The following is a 17,800-nucleotide window of genomic DNA, read 5'->3' as shown; positions in this document are numbered from 1 at the left end:
TTCTCTCACTACATAGGTGTAATTTACCTTCATATGAAGCAGGTGGAACAGCCTCTGCCTGTAGAAGAGATGGGTACAAACTGAATCTCAATTAGGAGAACATGGAGGAATCAGCTGCAAAATATTTCAATATTCTTGAATGTTCTAATCCAACCTTGTGGTTATTATGTGTTTAAAAGGAAGGATTCAAAGTTCAGTAAGGGCAGGAAACCATGTAACTGGAATTTATTAACAAATTTTAGCTCTAAACTGTAGCTCTTGTATAGTCTTCTGCTTCTTTCTCCTTTCCTGAATTTTGGTTTGCCCTTCGGTTTTATTTTTGGATGGTGTAAAAAGCTGGAGTGAGTTAAGGAGAGATGGCTCATTATTAAGACAGAGAAGACAGGATGGGGTTGTGTTTTGGGTTAGTACAATCTTGCTATTCTTTTTAAAAGTCAGTGTCACATGCTAAATTAAAAAAATATGCATTGGATCTCATGGCATTGCATTCTCACTTCAAATAACTTTCACTATTTAAATTCTGGCTTGGTATCAAACTTGCTCATGTGCAGAGTAGACCAATGAAATTAATGTGATTTATATTAGACAGTAGTACCTTGCTCCTGTGGTTTGAATGAGTCTGCTTAAACATGACAATCATCAGTAGATCAGTTTTAAAGCATGATGACATCTGGATCCAACCCAGAATTGTAGTCATGCTCAATGTACAGTTAATTCTGGATCTAATCCAGAATTGTAGTCATGCTTAATGTCTTGACACATGCCCCCTTTTTGCAGTGGCGTTCACCTGGTAGGTGTACCTTAAAGCAAGAAATGTTGAGAATGTGACATTTATTCCTGGCTCAAAATTATGTCTTCCCGGACAAGAATGCCTCCATCTTGTACATCTTCTTGTTAAAGATGTTAAAACTGATTATCGTTAGCTTTACTATCGCATCATGCAGTTTTCCATGTCAGTTATGTTAATCTCAGGACATGTGTAGCTGTCAGCATTCATCTGCCAATAGCTTGAGCTGGCATATTTTGAATGGGTTGGACTTCTTGTCATGCCTGCAGGCCAATGGCTGCACTGACTGAAGGTGATTAGAAGTGGTAATCAAACTGAATGAAGGCAGTATTTTTCAACCTTAGCAATTTTAAGATGTGTGGACTTCAACTCTCAAAATTCCCCAGCCAGCAAAGTCCATATATTTTAAAGATGCAAAGGTCAATAAACACTGAACTAAGGTGTCCCTTTGCACCTGCAATGGTTGCACTTTTCAAGGAAACCAGCAAAAAGTGTTATTGATTTCTCCAATCTGATTGGGACTAGAACTAGATAAAAAGTATTGCAAGAGGAGCATGTTATATCTTCTGCTGCTCAGTCTTGTACTTTGCTCTGTATTAGATTATGGGACAATCAGAATTTAATTACAGTAACCGTGTTGCTTATAAGATTTAACTAATGCCATGATTTCACATCACTATTGGGCCTAATTTAAAGCACAATCCAAATAATGATTTAGAATTTTAGATAATGTTGTAAGGAAGGATAAATAGAAAATATTGTTTCTATCTGAGATTATTAATGTAGCTACATGGAACATATATACAGAAAAAGATCTGTAAATGGTAAAAAGTTGCCCATATCAAAAATTTTAAGGGGAGAAAAATTGATTTTTCCCTATGGAAAGAAAGTCTTCTCTTTCATAAATTCATTAGCAATAGTGGATCAATGAGTTGTAAATAAAATATTAGACAAACTTCACAGCTTTTGAATTGTTAGTGGTTATTTAGGTGGTTATTTAGGTGGTAACAGTAGAGGGAATATTTATCCACTTACTAGCCAGTAGTATCAATTTTAACCAATAGATTCTAAAGCAGAGGGCTTTTCTCTGCTTTCTACTGCCAAAGAACAGTAAAATGACAGACGTTGTATAAAATGCTAACCAATTCATTTGTAATATTTGCATTATAGGCAGAATTGCTTTTAATTTTGCTTTAAAGAAAAGCCATTTATAAATACTCCAACAACAGTCTTCAAAAATGTTTGTTTTGGGTTTAGCATGTCGTTATAATGTAGTATGTGTCTTTTGCAAATTTTTTTATAAAAATAGCTAAGCAGCTGGCTTCCAGGAATACTTGTCCGTGTCACATATATCTGACGCCTTTCTTGTCTCTTGAGGCCACACTACATTGCATATTTTATGATTAGAGTGGAGGTTTTGAATGGATCTGTGCCATATGGTTGAGTCATCTGCTCCGGCCCTGGTTTTGGGAGGATTATATGTGGAACCTTCCAATGGTTATGAAACAGTTGGGGTGGGAGTAGGAAAGGAAATCCTTAGAGCACAAAGGAGTCCAAACTTTTGCATTAATCAGACTGTATTATTGTCTTAAGCTAATACAGACATGGTAAAATTAACTGTATTTCAACTTTTGGTTTGGAAAGACCCTCAAATGATACACACTTTTTGGGCTTTTTTTTTTTTTTTTTTTTAATTCGGACCAATGGAGATTAACTTAATTAACTGAAAAGTAATTGCTAAATTGGAGTGGTTATATTGCTGAGTGGTAGCTCTGGAGAATACCACAGATTTCAAAACTAGGACAGGAAATTTCAAAATTACTTTTTTTTTTATGCCCAGTGGTAGTGTTGCTTTTCCATATTTCAAATTATATATTGTGACTCTTATTTCTTTACCCAAAGCAATTGTTTTGTTCCTAGTTTACAAATGATCCCTTATTCTTTCTGCATTAAACTGGATCTGAAAGTAGAGAAAGATCTTGTTTATGGAAGATACACTTGAGTTGTGAGGTGCACCATGGAAAGTTGTATTCAAGATACGCTCACAAAATCCTGTATCAACACTTGGTGCAGTAATACCTTATAAAGGACACTGGATTGGAGAAGATAGTTGTAGGAAGGTTTTCCCAAATAAATTGTTCTGTCTCTTTTAGGTCTAGCTCTGCATCCAGCTGTATATTTCTTTCCCAGTGAGAGAGCTTAAGGGTAAAAATAGGTGATTTAAGTTTTGTTGTGGCTTCAGGCTGCTTTTATCACTAAATCTCAGTAGATGTGAGGAAACAAGTTAGCTGGTTCTACCAATGGAGAATATTGGATTAGGAAGTATTAAGCTCATCTCTCTTAGCATTTAATGGGCAATCATGTGCAATAAGCAGTTCTGTGACTATTCATCCTTGTTACTATTTTAGGAGACCATTTCTCTCTCTATCTCATGAGGGAAAGGAAATTGTTCCCATTTTCCAGCTGTTTCATTTTATTAAATGTGTAGAAGGGACATAAGATTGGGAGCCCATTCTTTCTATGTAGCATTTTTCATGTTTCTTTGTTGTTATTATTATGGCTTGTCACACAGTCAGACAGATGTTCAAATTGAATTTGGCATTTTTATCCACCTGTCTAGTCTTTCCTAAGGTCCTAGGACAGGCAGATGTGGCTGTTTGCTGGTCTTAAAATTATCGTTCGCAGGATATAAGCTGTTCTGAGTAAAGCTGCCTTTTGCAATTGATTGATGGTGATTTTGTCAATGCCGATGGTATTCAAGTAGTGCTCCAGATGTTTTGGGACCCAAGATACCTATTACTACTGGTACAACTTTTGCTTTCCTTATTATTATTGTTATTTGTCCTGCTTGGACAAAGTGTAGAGTTTAGAAAGCTTTTCTTTTTCTTTTTCTTTTTCTTTTTCTTTTTCTTTTTCTTTTTCTTTTTCTTTTTCTTTTTCTTTTTCTTTTTCTTTTTCTTTTGTCTTGATTTTTGTTGCTCTGCTTGTGTGCTCCTCCACACCCTATCACACTCCACCTTTTGGCATTTCTGCTTCTTCCACCTCAAAAGAGGCCCTTAGTTTATTGTGTTTGGATGAGTGTACAATGCAAAGTTACTAACTATGACACCAGTTTTTAAACTCAAGGAGATACACATGCTTTTATAACTTTTAAACTAGTTGTATCATGTCTGCATTATAATATATTATTATCATAGCTTCAGTTTTTTAAATCAGTGTTTTTGCATCCCTGATTAAATATATTTAGTTGCTTTGAGGGGGAACTACTAATAGATATCCCAATGAGGTGTTCCAGTAGCTTTGAGGAGCAGAATAAGTATGCACAGAGACTTTGAAGAATTGTTCATAATAAGCTTGTTGTGCATAGAGCCCAGTATGCTTTGATTTCAATCATGGGATTATAAATTTTAGAATTTCTTTGAAACAAGAACACCTCTTTGAATGTTTTTCAAAGCACAGAAAGGCAATAAGAAATAGCAAACTAAAGAAATAAAGGCACAAAAAAGAACACACAAAAAAGGAAGTCTAACAAAATCAAGTTAACAACACAGTTCACTATGTAGCTTTCTCTCCTTGCAAATCATCCTTTCTTCTACCATATCTCTGCACTGCTTCATGCACTGCTTTTGTTCTTTAAATTCTTACCCTTCTCTTTTGAAGATCTCATCAATTTCAACTACAACTTTTTCAGTCTTCTTCCTCTAAACTCAATCTGTTCTGTAGTTTAGGTTTCATTCATCCCGTTTTCAACGACAAAGCCATATCAGCATAATCCTGAGCATATCTTTTTTGTTTGGCCACTTCTTATGCCATCTGCCTATGGTTTTTTGCAAATCATCAATAAGACACCATCACATTTCCAACTAACTGGTTAGAATGCAGTACTGCAGGCTATTTTTGCTGACTGCCAGCTCCCTGCAATTTGGCAGTTCAAATCTCACCAGGCTCAAGGTTGACTCAGCCTTCCATCCTTCCGAGGTGGGTAAAATGAGGACAGAAATTGTGTGTGGGGGGGGGGGGGGGGGCAGTATGCTGACTCTGTAAAATTGCTTAGGGCTGTAAAGCACTATAAAGTGGTATATAAGTCTAAGTGCTATTGCTATTGCTAACAAACCTCTAATACCATCATAAGCATACCTTATATCCATAATGAATTAAACAGTAGAGGGAATATAATTGCTGGATATTTATCCACTTACTAGCCAGTAGTATCAATTTTAACCAATGGATTCTAAAGCAGGGGGCTTTTCTCTGAATTGCTGCTCAGTCTTTCCAATTTTCAGCAATTGAATCTGAGATCTTCAATATACAACATACATTATACCATTGAATTGTGGGTCAGGCAGACATATAAATAACCCAAGAAAAATGTGCCACGCTTTGAACTACAGGTAGTCCTCGATTTACAACAGTTCATTTAGTAACCATTCACAGTTACAACGGCACTGAAAAGTGTAACTTATGACCATTTTTCACAGTTATGACCTTTTCAGCATCCCCATGATTATGTGATCAAAATTCAGATGCTTGGCAACTGGTTCATATTTATGACCATTGCTGTGTCCCAGGGTCATGTGATCATCTTATGCGACCTTCTGACAAGCAAAGTCAACGGGGAAACCAGATTCACATAACAATTGGGTTATTAACTTATCAATTGTAGTGATTCTCTTAATAACTGTGGTAAGAAAGGTAAAATGGGGCAAAACTCATTTAACAAATGTTTCACTTAACAACAGACATTTTGGGCTCCATTGTGGTCATAAGTGGAGGACTACCTGTATTAATATTAAAGTGGGAAACCCTGTGAATCTAATTGGAAATCCTGGGCTGTTACTGATTACCTACCCTTAGCAGAAGAAATCAATTTATTCCCACACTGAGGTTGTAAACCAGGGACCACTAAAACGACCTATAGCCAGTGATGGCTAGCCTTTTCTGGATCGAGTGCCCAATGCACACACGCACACCCGAACCCCCGAAATACAATGTGTGTGTGGCCCTTGTGCATGCTCGCTGCCCCCATGCATGCGCACGTGGGCCCCTGTATGTGCCCCGCCTCCATGCCTGCTCACACACACCGCCCCCATGCATGTGCATGTGGCCCACCCCTCCCATGCATGCGTGCATGCGCAGCCTCCCCACACACGGCCTCCCTGCATGTGCAGCAGAGACCCGAAGACCAGTTGGCCGGTGGGAGGCACACGCACATGCACAGCGGGCCTGGACCCGGGGCAATGGCTCATGTGCCATTAGAGAGGGCGCTGCATGCCACCTCTGGCACGTGTGCCATAGGTTCGCCATCACGGGCCTATACGGTCATGTTATGAAGGAGATCTCTAGACTTCAGTTATTTTTGGAAGCAGATTTATTTATTTTTATTTATTTATTAAATTTATTTGCTACCCATCTCATTTCAAAGCTATTCACAGTAAGCAATACTTTATGATTCTTGCTTCAAAAATTCTGCAAGTTTACTTCCAGGTTATAATTTTGAACAATACAGTTAAGCTTTAATAACTCTGATCTATATATTTTTAGTTTGTTGACCTTGTAATACTTTGGTGGTCTTTTTATAACCAAGAGTATATCAAAGCAGTCAGACTGATGATATAATTTAAATGTGATTTTTGGCATCTTCTGCCAAGGCTAGCTGTATGCTCTGCAAAATCACTTAAGCCAAATATCCCATTCTGAAGTCCAGAAAGGGATAAAGAAACAAACATGTAAATATTTGTGGTTTTGAAGTCTTGCCCAGTGGAATTGGATGATGAAAAACTCAGCCTTTAGAAAGTCATGTGGTGGTCCAGTGTGATGCCTGTTGTCTTCTCTGTTTCTTTGAAAAAACTTCCTTCCTTCCTTCCTTCCTTCCTTCCATCCATTCTTTCCTTCCTTCCTTCCTTCCTTCCTTCCTTCCTTCCTTCCTTTCTCTTTCTCTTTCCCTTCCCTTCCTTCCTTTCCTCCTTCCTTCCGTTCTTTCTTTTCCTCCATCCCTCCCTTTTTCTCTCTCTTTCTTTCTTTCTTTCTTTCTCTTCCCTCCCTCTTCTTCCTTCCTTCCTTCCTTTCTTCCTTCCTTCCTTCCTTCCATTCTTTCTTTCCTCCCTCCCTCCCCTCCCTCTTTCTTTCTTTCTTTCTTTCCTTCCTTCTTCTTCCTTCCTTTCTTTCCTCCTTCCTTCCATTCTTTCTTTTCCTCCCTCCCTCCCTTTCTTTTTCTTTCTTTCTTCCTTTCTTTCCTCCTTCCTTCCGTTCTTTCTTTTCCTTCCTCTTTCTTTCTTTCTTCCTTTCTTTCCTCCTTCCTTCCATTCTTTCTTTTCCTCCCTCTTTCTTTCTTTCTTTCTTTCTTCCTTTCTTCCTTTCTTTCTTCCTTCCTTCCTTCCTTCCATTCTTTCTTTCTTTCCCTTCCCCTCCCGCCTTTCTTTCTTTCTTTCTTTCTTCCAGCCATTTTCCACTCCTAGTGAGAGGCTAATTGGGTAGGATTTGCAAATATGTGGTTGTTGATTTTTGCAGCAGGAAACCACATAGCTACACAATCCAGAGGAAGATTTAAGCAGTATTGTAGGAGGACTGAAGAACTGACAAGTTTTATTTTATTTTATTAATACTAGAGGATGTCTTGCCATGCCTATGGCACAATTCCAGTTTCTTCTGTGTTTCCTGTTCAGCTGCAAAAAATTGTGCTAACTTTAAACAGCATTTACCAAATAGAGCGTTAAATTTTCAGCATCTCCTCCAAAGGTTTGTAGAGAGAATAAAGACATACATTGGGAGGACATAGAATAGATTAAGAAGTTTGAGAATTGATTATTGATGAGCCCCTATAGAATAGAATACAAACCGCTCTGTTTGAATAGTGTTTCATGAAAGTACAGGTAGTCCTCAATTTACGACCACAATCGAGCCCAAAATTTATGATGTTAAGTAAGAAATTTCTTACTTTTGCCCCATTATACGACCTTTATTACCACAGTTGTTAAATGAATCACTGCAGTTGTTAAATTACTAACATGGTTGTTAAGTGAATCTGGTTTCCCATTGACTTTGCTTGTCAGAAGGTTGCAAAAGGTGATCCCATGACCCCGGGACACCGGAACTGTCATAAATATGAAGCAGTTGTCAAGCATCCAAATGTAAATCATGGGAACTATGGGGATGGTGAAATAGTCATAAGAGTGAAAAATGGTCATAAGTCACTTTTTTTCAGTGGACTACCTGTACATGTTTTGGGGGAGTTTGCGCATGCTGAACTTTATTTATTTATCAGCCGGAAGACTCGAATCCAGGACTCCCCCATTGGCACTTGCACAACAGCTGCCCAACAAATTGTAACATTGATTCCCAATGGAAAGCCAAATGGGTCGCTGCACACCCAGACATAGGCAGACATATAAATAACCCCACAAAAAAGATGCCAGGCTTTGAACTACAGGTAGTCCTCGACTTACAACAGACTTACAATAGTGACCGTTCAAAGTTACAATGGTGCTGAAAAATGCGACTTATGACCGTTTTTCAAAGTTATGACCTTTGCAGCGTCCCGATCATTATGTGATCAAAATTTGGATGCTTGGCAACTGGTTCATATTTATGACCGTTGCTGGGTCCCAAGGTCATGTGATCCCCTTTTGCGGCCATCTGACAAGCAAAGGCAATGGGGAAGCCAGATTCACTTAACAACTGGATTACTAATTTATCACCTGCAGTGATTCACTTAACAGGTGTAGCAAGAAAGGACGTAAAATGGGACAGAACTCACTTTAAAAAGTCTCACTGGACAATAGAAATTTTGGGCTCAGTTGTGGTCGTAGGTCGAGGACTACATGTACCACGTCAACAGTGGACAGCCCTGAATAGGATTCGCACCTCACCCGGCATGTGCTGGGATTCTCTGTATAAATGCAGCATAATATCCTCCACTTAGTGTGATTGCAGGGTCCACATACAGTAATTGTAGATCACATCGTGACTGGCTATAAGCTGTATCTGATTTTCTGTTTTAATTTAAATGATGCTGCGCTTCAATGATTAGATGGCCTAGAGTAGACACTGGTATTTGAACATAGATCTTTTTTAACATTTAGATTTTACTGCGTTTTACTAATCTAAGTGAAATGTTAATATATATTGCTAGTCCTTGTATGATATGCCATACACTAAGTAATAAAACAGGGGGAGGTTAATTACCTCCCAACATGCTGAGAAAGATAAATTGCATGTGATGATAGTAATTGTGCCTGTCCTTTCTTAAGAAGCATTGGAGATAAATCACCAATCATTTTGTTGCTGACTTGCAGTTTCTGCAACCTGTCTAGCTGCTTCTGCAATCTTCAAGTTGCATAAAGCCTGTGATTTTGACTGCAGTTTCTGGTGGATTGTTGTTGTTTTTTGCCTTTGCAGGATCTTTTCTGCTGTGTACATGTGGGAACATGGAGAAGTTGTCACATAAATCTTTGGGGCATCTGATTTTTCCCTTGGAGGGAACAAGTTCTAACCAGCAAGAATAGTTTGGAAACTGAAAACTGTCTTACAAAAAGCATTGTCTTAATTGTTCACATTTACAATAATCCTAAAATCATGGGTCCCTTCATAAATCAACTAAGCAATCTTAACTTTAGGGTGTGGGAAAGCCAAGGAAGAGCTCGCCTTATCTTTTTCATGGATTTTTTTTTTCTTTATGCATTTTTAAAAATGGCATAATTGTGGTTCACTCATTTCGGTTATTTCAGTTCACTCATTTCGGTACAGGCGGAAAATCTCTTACTAGATTCCTAGGTCCCACCAGCTTCCATAACTCTGCTGTCATTTTCTACGATAAAAAGAATATACTATTACCAAGACAAGAACCAATGGATGGAAACTAATGAAGGAGAGAAGTAACCTAGAACTAAGAAGAAAGGTTGACTGCTCATCCTTCAGCTCCCCAGAGATAAGATTGACTGGTCCCATCGTAATCCTTTTACAGGCCAGTTTACAGTGATCACACCGTCAGCTACAACAAGTTGGCAGGAAGAGTTGGAGGTTATTACTACTGCATTTTTGCCCTTGGTCCTTCTGTTTCCCTGTTTAGGTAATGAAATGTCTCTGAAACAACCCCATGGCTCACAAATTGTCTAATAATTATTAATCCTGTCATTTTTATTTCTATGTTGACAGATTGAGTTTTAAAATGGAGGATTAGATTTCTAGACCATCAACTAGATACTAAGAAGAGTGTGTTTATTTATATACAAATAATATTTGGCTTTGGGGCAACTGGAAGAGATAAATATTTCCCAGTCTCTGCACACTCCCACTTTGTTGACAACAGTTCATTATTCATAGAATGTTCTGACCTTTTCCATGCTGCTAAGTTAATGTCTGTAGCACCTTCTAAAGATACAACTTAAGCTTTTATAATGAGCCTTCACAAACATAAGCTCTCAACAGCAGCTTGAGGAGAACTTGGGAGTACATGCCAAATTGTTTGTTTCAGTGTAATTCAGCTTCCATAATTCAGGAAGTCTTATTTTATAAACACATTCCTTCTCATTTCAGTCTTGTAGGATGTAGCAGAATAAAGCATTTGCAGTATCCCGCTTAAGATGAATTGTACAGCAAGTGGGGAATCTTGCATGGTTTATGTTTAATTCTTTAAGAGATTTGATAAATAAAATTAATGCCTTATAAAATAAATCTCTGAGCCGTGTATAATTATTACATAGTGTTACAAACATAGCAAAAAATAGAAATCTCAATGAGTGAACGAGAATAATGGTCAGCAGAGAACTATAAAAACATACTGAATCAGAAATCCCAGTGTAAATCCTTTAGGACAGTGATGGCTAACCTTTTCTGGACCGAGTGCTCAAAGTACATGCATGCGTGTGTGAATGCGTGTGCGTGCGCCCAAACCCCCAAAATGCAATGCATGCGTGACCCTCACGCATGCACCCCATCCCCGCACATGCATGGCAGAGACCCGAAGACCAACTGGCCAGAGGGAGGCACGCGCGCATGCATGGCAGACTGAATTGGGGTGACGGTTCATGTGCTCACAGAGAGGGTGCTGTGTTCCACCTCTGGCACGCCTACCATAGGTTCGCCATCACAGCTTTAGGATTAAAACCCTCATTCAATAAACAAATCTAAAACAGGGAAGATCAAACTAATAATTGACATGTACCAAGGCAAGTTTTGCTAGGGTTTTTTAGCTGGGGTAATTGCTGTCTCTTTTTGCAATACTCAATGTGAGACTTGAAGGGTGTCCTTAAGCCAGTGATAGTGATCCTATGACATGCATGTCAAAGATGCCACGCTATGTTTTGGGTGACATGCCAGTATTCAACATTCAATAACTATTCTAGAATGTATGTCCCATTCTCGCTCAATTTTTGGAGACTGTGGAGGCTATGAGAGAATGGGATATGCTCTTTCAGGGCCTTCAGATCCACCAGAAGTCATGTGATAGAACCATGTTGTCAGGCTTGGAAGCCATCTTTTGCGTTGGGCCTTCAGGCCTGCCACTTTTACTGCTGTGGGAAACTGGGAGGGGGGATTGTATGGAGCATGGGTGATATATAGTCATAATAACATTCCTTTCTCAGAGATTCAAGGATATGTTGCCCTGCACCTGGAGGGCTGTGACTGGGAGGCATCTCCAGTTGGGACGGTGTTTTGATTGGACCATGTGATGAACATGTGGGTGCTAGGCAAGGACATGGACTTTCTTTTGGGTGGGGAAAACCTGGAAGCTTTCAGATTTGGATTTTCCCAGATGTGCCAATATGACATCTCTAATAAAATATGCAAATTTCCAAGTGACTGAAAATCTTGAAAGATGAAAAGATGAGACCCAAGGACTCCACGGATCTCCCATTCCAGAACAGCACAGACGTTCATGTTGCTGATGGGAGAGGTCAGACGCAGGCAGGGGCTATCTCTTTAAAGCAGAAATATAGTATGTTTTTGGGTAGTCTCTGATATAAATGGTATCTTTAAGGTAGTCCTCAACTTACAACGGGTCAAAGTTACAACCAACCTGAAAAAGGCACCTGAATTCAAAGTAAAAGTTCTCCACAATCAAGTTACCAAACTTCGGGCACTTGATAACTTTGCCACATTTATGGCCAGTGTCCCACAGTCATATGACTATGTTCTTATTATGGTTTTGCTGAAAACCAGAACTTACTTCTAGCTTTTGACAAAACTACACCTATAGTGAATGGTTGGTTTGCTTTACAACTACCACAAAAAAAAAATCTCATAACGTTAGGTCGATCATATGACCGACCTATTTCATGACTGTTATGACATGTGGCCATAATGGCAAACTCCATTACAGTCATACGTTGAGAACTACTTGTACTGGTTGCCCATCAGTATCATGATCATTATTCCTGTCTACATTTTACTGGTTTGACTTCTGCCGTTTTAATGGCAGCGCTCATATCAAGCAATTCTAGGCACAAATAATAAGCATATTCCACACTAAATAGACTCATATAAAATCCTGGTCACCTCGTTTGGATGTAAGAATAATTGATTCAAGTGATGTTCAGTCACTGGAAATTGGTTACTGGGGCAAAATTGTGGGGTTGTGGCCTGTCTTGTTTTGCTAAGTTAATATCTAATAGCTCTGTGAGGTGTTTTTTTTAAATATGGGCTGTCAATTTACCAAGTTGTTCAGTAATGAATTAACACTGCCAGCAGATAATTGAATGTTTATGAACTTTTCCCATCATGAAGTCAACCTGTCGTGTAAAGTAATAATGTAAAAAAGATAATGGCCTTGTCACTGCTGTTTCAAGTATGAGTGATTGATTAGATATAATACCTGCTTCTTTATAGCAAGATTCTTCAACGTGATATCCTGTAAACCGGGACCTGCTTAAAAAGTGGCTATTGATTTCCATTAAACAAGAATGAAATAATATGCATAATACCAAGGTGCAGACAAATTCCATAAGGTCTCAGTGAATTTATATGAGGTTTTATAAATTCATGGGTGAGTAGTTTGCAGTACTGGAAAGTTGGTTGACCCTTGCTGACTTCCGGGAGGCATTGCTAATCAAGTTTGGAAAGCTGGCACTTACAACGGTTACGTTCTTGAAATTCTTGAAGACAATTAACAACAAAGGGAGCAGAGTCCATTGATAAGCGCTTATCAAATGATAACTTGACTATGAACTAAAATAATACAACCTGCCCGGTTCAGTAAATAGCCCTGGATTGTGATATCTTGTCTAAAATCTTTATAACCTCCAGTTTTGAAATTCTTGATTTTTCTTCTTGCTGAAACATGGAAAGTGGAACTTACTAGTCTTCAGCTAGACATCAAATGATTATCTAGCTAATAATATTTTATCAGGGTTCAAAAGGCCATGAAAAAAGGCTGTCCTTTAAATCAAGAACTTTTTAATGTCTGATAGTTATATTTTGTTGCTGCAATGGGAAGGGAAGTACAGTTAGTGTGAAATGAGTAGCTTTTTTGTGCTTTTCTAAAAACAAATAAATAATAAATAAATAATAAATAACTTTATTGTCACTGTACGTGTATACACAGTATACCCATGCAACGAAATTCACTTAACATCCAAAGACCAGGTCCAACACACACAACAATCTCCAAACACACTCCCATCCACCACAATTCCCCATCTCTAAACCACCCAAACATCCACACAACAGACCAAGTAATACTGTCCAACAGCTCACTGATGGTGGCCCTTTAGTTCATTGTTGAGTGCAATTATAGCTCTGGGATAAAAACTATTCAGAAGATGTGTGGTCCGAGTTTTAATTGTTCTGTATCTTCTGCCAGAAGGCAACAGTCCAAAAAGATAGTAAGCAGGATGGGAAGAGTCTCTGATATACATACATGAAATACAGGTAGTCCTCAACTTACAATTATTTGTTTAGCAACCATTCAAAGTTACAACAGCACTGAAAAAAATGACTTATGACCGGTCCTCGCATTTATGACCATCACAGCATCCCCATGGTCACATTATCAAAATTCAGATGCTTGGCAACCATTTTGTACTTACAATAGTTGCTGCTTTCCGGAGTCATATGATCACCATTTGCGACCTTCTCATCCAGCTTTTGACAAGTGACTTTCACTTAACAACCATGGCAAAAACAGGTTTTAAAATGAATCACAGCCTTGCTTAATAATGGAAATTTTGATTCCAATTGCGGTCATAAGCCAAGGATTATGTACAATGCATTCTTTTAAGGTTTACAATGCCTTTTCATATATTTTGTATTTCAAAAAGTTTTAAAACTTCCACCATTTTTCAAAAAAATTAAAAAAAAGAAGGTGCTCCATAAAATCCTCAGGCCACAAGTGGCCATCTTGATATAAGTTGCTCCATAATTTTAATTTCAAGATATTCTATAGAAGATTCAATATGGAACTGCTAGACCAGGGGTCGGCAACCTTAAACATTCAAAGAGCCACAAAGGTCCTAACCAGAAGCTCCCATTCAATTCTGGAGCCGACCGGAAGTCTGGTTCCCCCATCATAGTCTCCTCCTAGCGTGGCGTCCTTTTTCCTCTACCTGTCCTAACCAAAAGCCCTATCAATTGTGGAGCCGATCAGCAACAGGGAGCCGCAGCAGAGGGATGAAAGAGCCACATGCGGCTCCAGAGCTGCAGGTTGCTGACCCCTGTGCTAAACAAAAGGATAGCTGGGGAGGGTGACAAGACAGAAGGTACTGACTGACACAGAAGTAAGACAGGCAGTCAACCCATTGTTATGCATTTCCAAGGTGAGTCATTTACAATGACTAAACTTTGGCGTGAATACATTCTGCCCTGACTCTGTGCTTCTCTCTTGAGGACACAGCTCTGCTTGAGACCTTTTCATTTTTTTTTTCCTTGAAAAAAATGATAAGCCCATATACTTGGCAGACTTGTATATGAATAAGGTTACACCCTAGGCTGGGAAAATCAACTCCAATTTCCAGTTTAGTACATTTATTAAAGTATCTGGTCAGAAATTATTTTAAAGTTGTGCTTTAAAATAAATCAAACTACATGTTGCTAAGTAAAATATACTCAAATAGGTTACCTAACCTATCCAGAATCTCAAGGATATTTAGAGGGTCATTCCTTGAAGATTCTGCCGCTGAAAAACTAGCTGTGACATTCCACCAGCTCCTTGAAGACCAAATAAATTAACGGTAATGGCCAAGTTGAACCTTAGCATCTGGGTCATAGTAGCTTGTTCCAAAAAACTTTCTCATTTTCAGGTTTTGGCTTTCGTGTTTAAGCCACAGGATTGGTTTACAACTGCAACAGAATCTGTAGTTCATTAGTAGGGATGGAAACTCCCTTATGGATTAAAGTCAAGCCAAACTGTCAAACAGCATTGTCTCACTGAATGTTGCGATGGTGGAAATATTAGTATAAATATTTACAACGTCTCTGCATATGAAAGATTGGCATTGCCTTCTGTTTATAGAAAACCCAGCTTGGATCAAGGCACTAAAGGGCACATTTCTTTCTGAAGGCTGAGTTTAATGTAGGCTTCGTGTTTGTTTTTGTGAATTGAAGATGCTTTCAAACAAAGGCATCTCCACCCTTAACTTTTCCATGTGGACCAACTTGCGAAAGGCCAGAATACATGGGAAGTTTCTTCTCTAACTTGTTTTGGCACTCTACTTCCCATGGATTCTTCTGGGTCAACAAGATAAAAAAAAATATCAAATTTGCTGCAAGATTCAGCTTTCAAAAATGCAGTACCACAACTTCCCAAATACTGCCTGTAAACAAATTGTGGGGAAGTAATTTTCTTTATTATGATTTAGTTTTATGTAACCTTAAGATAGGGATGTACAGCTAATTAGCTTGAAAACCTTTTTTTATGGTCCTTGATGATTCCCCAAATTGCTACACTGAAATTCAGTGCTCAGCTAACAATAACGGTGGTGCAATTTTCTACAATTACCCAAGAAGATGACATAAAATTAAGTTGATATCCCATTGCTATTGTCAGTCTAGAAAACTTAAGCAAGAAATGGATTTAAAGAAGGAGAAAAATCAGTGCTTAAGTTACATACTTAGTTATCCAGAACCATCAACTCCTATAATTTTTGGAGATTTCTCTCTCCCCCCCCCCCCATAAAAACTACAGATTAAAATAAATACCTTTATAATAAGATATCCTGTTAAGGACGTAAGGGGAAGATTAAGCAAAGGGCCCCTAAACCCAAGCTTTATTAATTAATCCAAGATTCATTATAGTAAACTTCCAACCATTGTGATTAGCATAACCAGAGATAAATATGAAAGAGGGACAATTGTGTTCATTCTCATGACGATCCTGTCCCATGCAAGGACATGTACCAGCCAGAAGTATTATTTAGGGTTAGGGTGAAGCCAATAGATAACCTAAGTTCCATTTAAGGAATACTTTATTCACCTTCTTAATCCCCTGAAACTTTTTTTTCTTTTACAGACCCATGAGTGGAATAAGAATGATGACCGACTCCTCCAAGCTGTGGAGAATGCAGATCTGGAGAAAGTGGCTTCCCTTTTAGGCAAAAAGGGAGCCAACGCAACCAAGCATGACAGTGAGGGCAAGACTGCGTAAGTTGACTTCACCTTCTCAGTTGACTAACCATGCTTGAGTCCAGGGAAGGATATTTGGTTGAACCAGACCTCCAGCTCCTTTACTTTACTGCTACTAAACTTTTATGACAAAATTGATGAAAATTGGCTAGCTTCATCTCCCATCACTTTGCAACTTGAACTATAAGGAGAAATAGCCTTAGAACAATTAAAAACAGTAACTGCAACAAAAAAAGAGATCCCTGCTGGTGGGTGAAAGTTTATGTAGGAGCGGGGATGAAAATCTTGGAATTAGAAGTTGGAATTAGCGCCAATCCTTTGGGCCATGATACATCTGCTACAGTCCTTAACTCTTCCCCTAATTGCATTACAGTACTTGGCCATCAAAAGATGACACACTTATAGTTGAACAGATCGTTTATATTTATGAATGAAAGCAAACATACGTGTCCCAGGATAACGTTGCAGGATCCAATCTGGATCAGTCACCAGGACCAGAGATTTAGTCTTCCGATCTTTCAGACTTGTGCTGGAACCCATCATCAGGGAATTTCTCTGGTGAGAGACAAGTTCCCTGAGGATGAGCTCCAGGATGAGTCCGTAAGCTCAGAAGACCTAAACCTCTGGTCCCAGTGACCGACCCAAATTGGATCCTGTTTATATATATTTAGCTTGAGTTTTTGGTTGCTGAAACTAGATAGATCCTCCTGTAAACTAACTTCTGTAAAAAGTTAGTTGGAACAATTTGTTTGTTCCAACTAACTAATATTTAAACTAAACAATATTTACAAATAGCTTGCAAAGTGAAAAGGAGTATCACTGAAAGAACAAATGAGATACATGTTTTCAAATGAGATGAGCTGATCTTCTGCCATTTTTTTGTTCCTTCCCTAACTCCAGGGTATTTTCCAATATTACCTTTCTCCTTATTTATCCAATAACACAGTGGAGCTACGGAGATAAGTCACTAGAGCAATGTTTCTCAACCTTTGACAACTTTAAGATATGTGGAGCTCATATTCTCATACCTAGCATGGTTGGCTGGAGAATTCTGGAAGTTGAAGTCCACTCATCTTAAAGTTGCTAAGGTTGAGAAACACTGAGCTAGAGAGACATAGAGGTGAAAGCTTGATGGTTAGAAAGGGGAGTGTTCTTGCATTAGCATTTCTTCTTTATGCATTCAAACTAGGCATACGCAAAAATCCTAATTTAATAGGTATAAGTGCAGAAACATAAGTGATATGGAGCATGCATATGAACACATGTAGCACCTACCAGGAACATCTTCAACAGATGTATTTATTCCTGGGCTCCCACAGCTCCCTCTGCAGCTGACACACAGACCTAGGAAAGTATGTATTTGGTTTAAGATATTTTCAGCATGTATCTTCCAAATCATGTTTTCCCTTCAGATCTGGATCTCTGCACTGCCTTAATAAATAGAGCCCACTCTTTTTGCCT

The 17,800-nt window shown here is 38.6% G+C and overlaps 1 protein-coding gene across 3 annotated transcripts in view; it reads left to right on the top strand.

The window, feature by feature from the left end:
* RAI14 (retinoic acid induced 14) overlaps window positions 1–17,800 on the top strand; it is a 113,796-nt gene that overhangs the window by 50,566 nt on the left and 45,430 nt on the right. For all 3 annotated transcript variants that reach the window (XM_070938907.1, XM_070938909.1, XM_070938908.1), the window contains exon 3: window positions 16,227–16,357. In XM_070938907.1, coding sequence (XP_070795008.1) covers window positions 16,227–16,357 — 131 coding nt within the window. The remainder of the gene's footprint in view (window positions 1–16,226; window positions 16,358–17,800) is intronic.

The sequence above is a fragment of the Pituophis catenifer genome, unplaced genomic scaffold, assembly GCF_029215685.1.
Source record: "Pituophis catenifer annectens isolate HBS135680 unplaced genomic scaffold, rPitCat1.0.hap2 SCAF_2, whole genome shotgun sequence".
In the NCBI taxonomy this organism is placed as follows: Eukaryota; Metazoa; Chordata; class Lepidosauria; order Squamata; family Colubridae; genus Pituophis; species Pituophis catenifer.
Note: the sequence above shows the minus strand (reverse complement) of the source record. Positions and strands in the feature narration are given on the sequence as shown.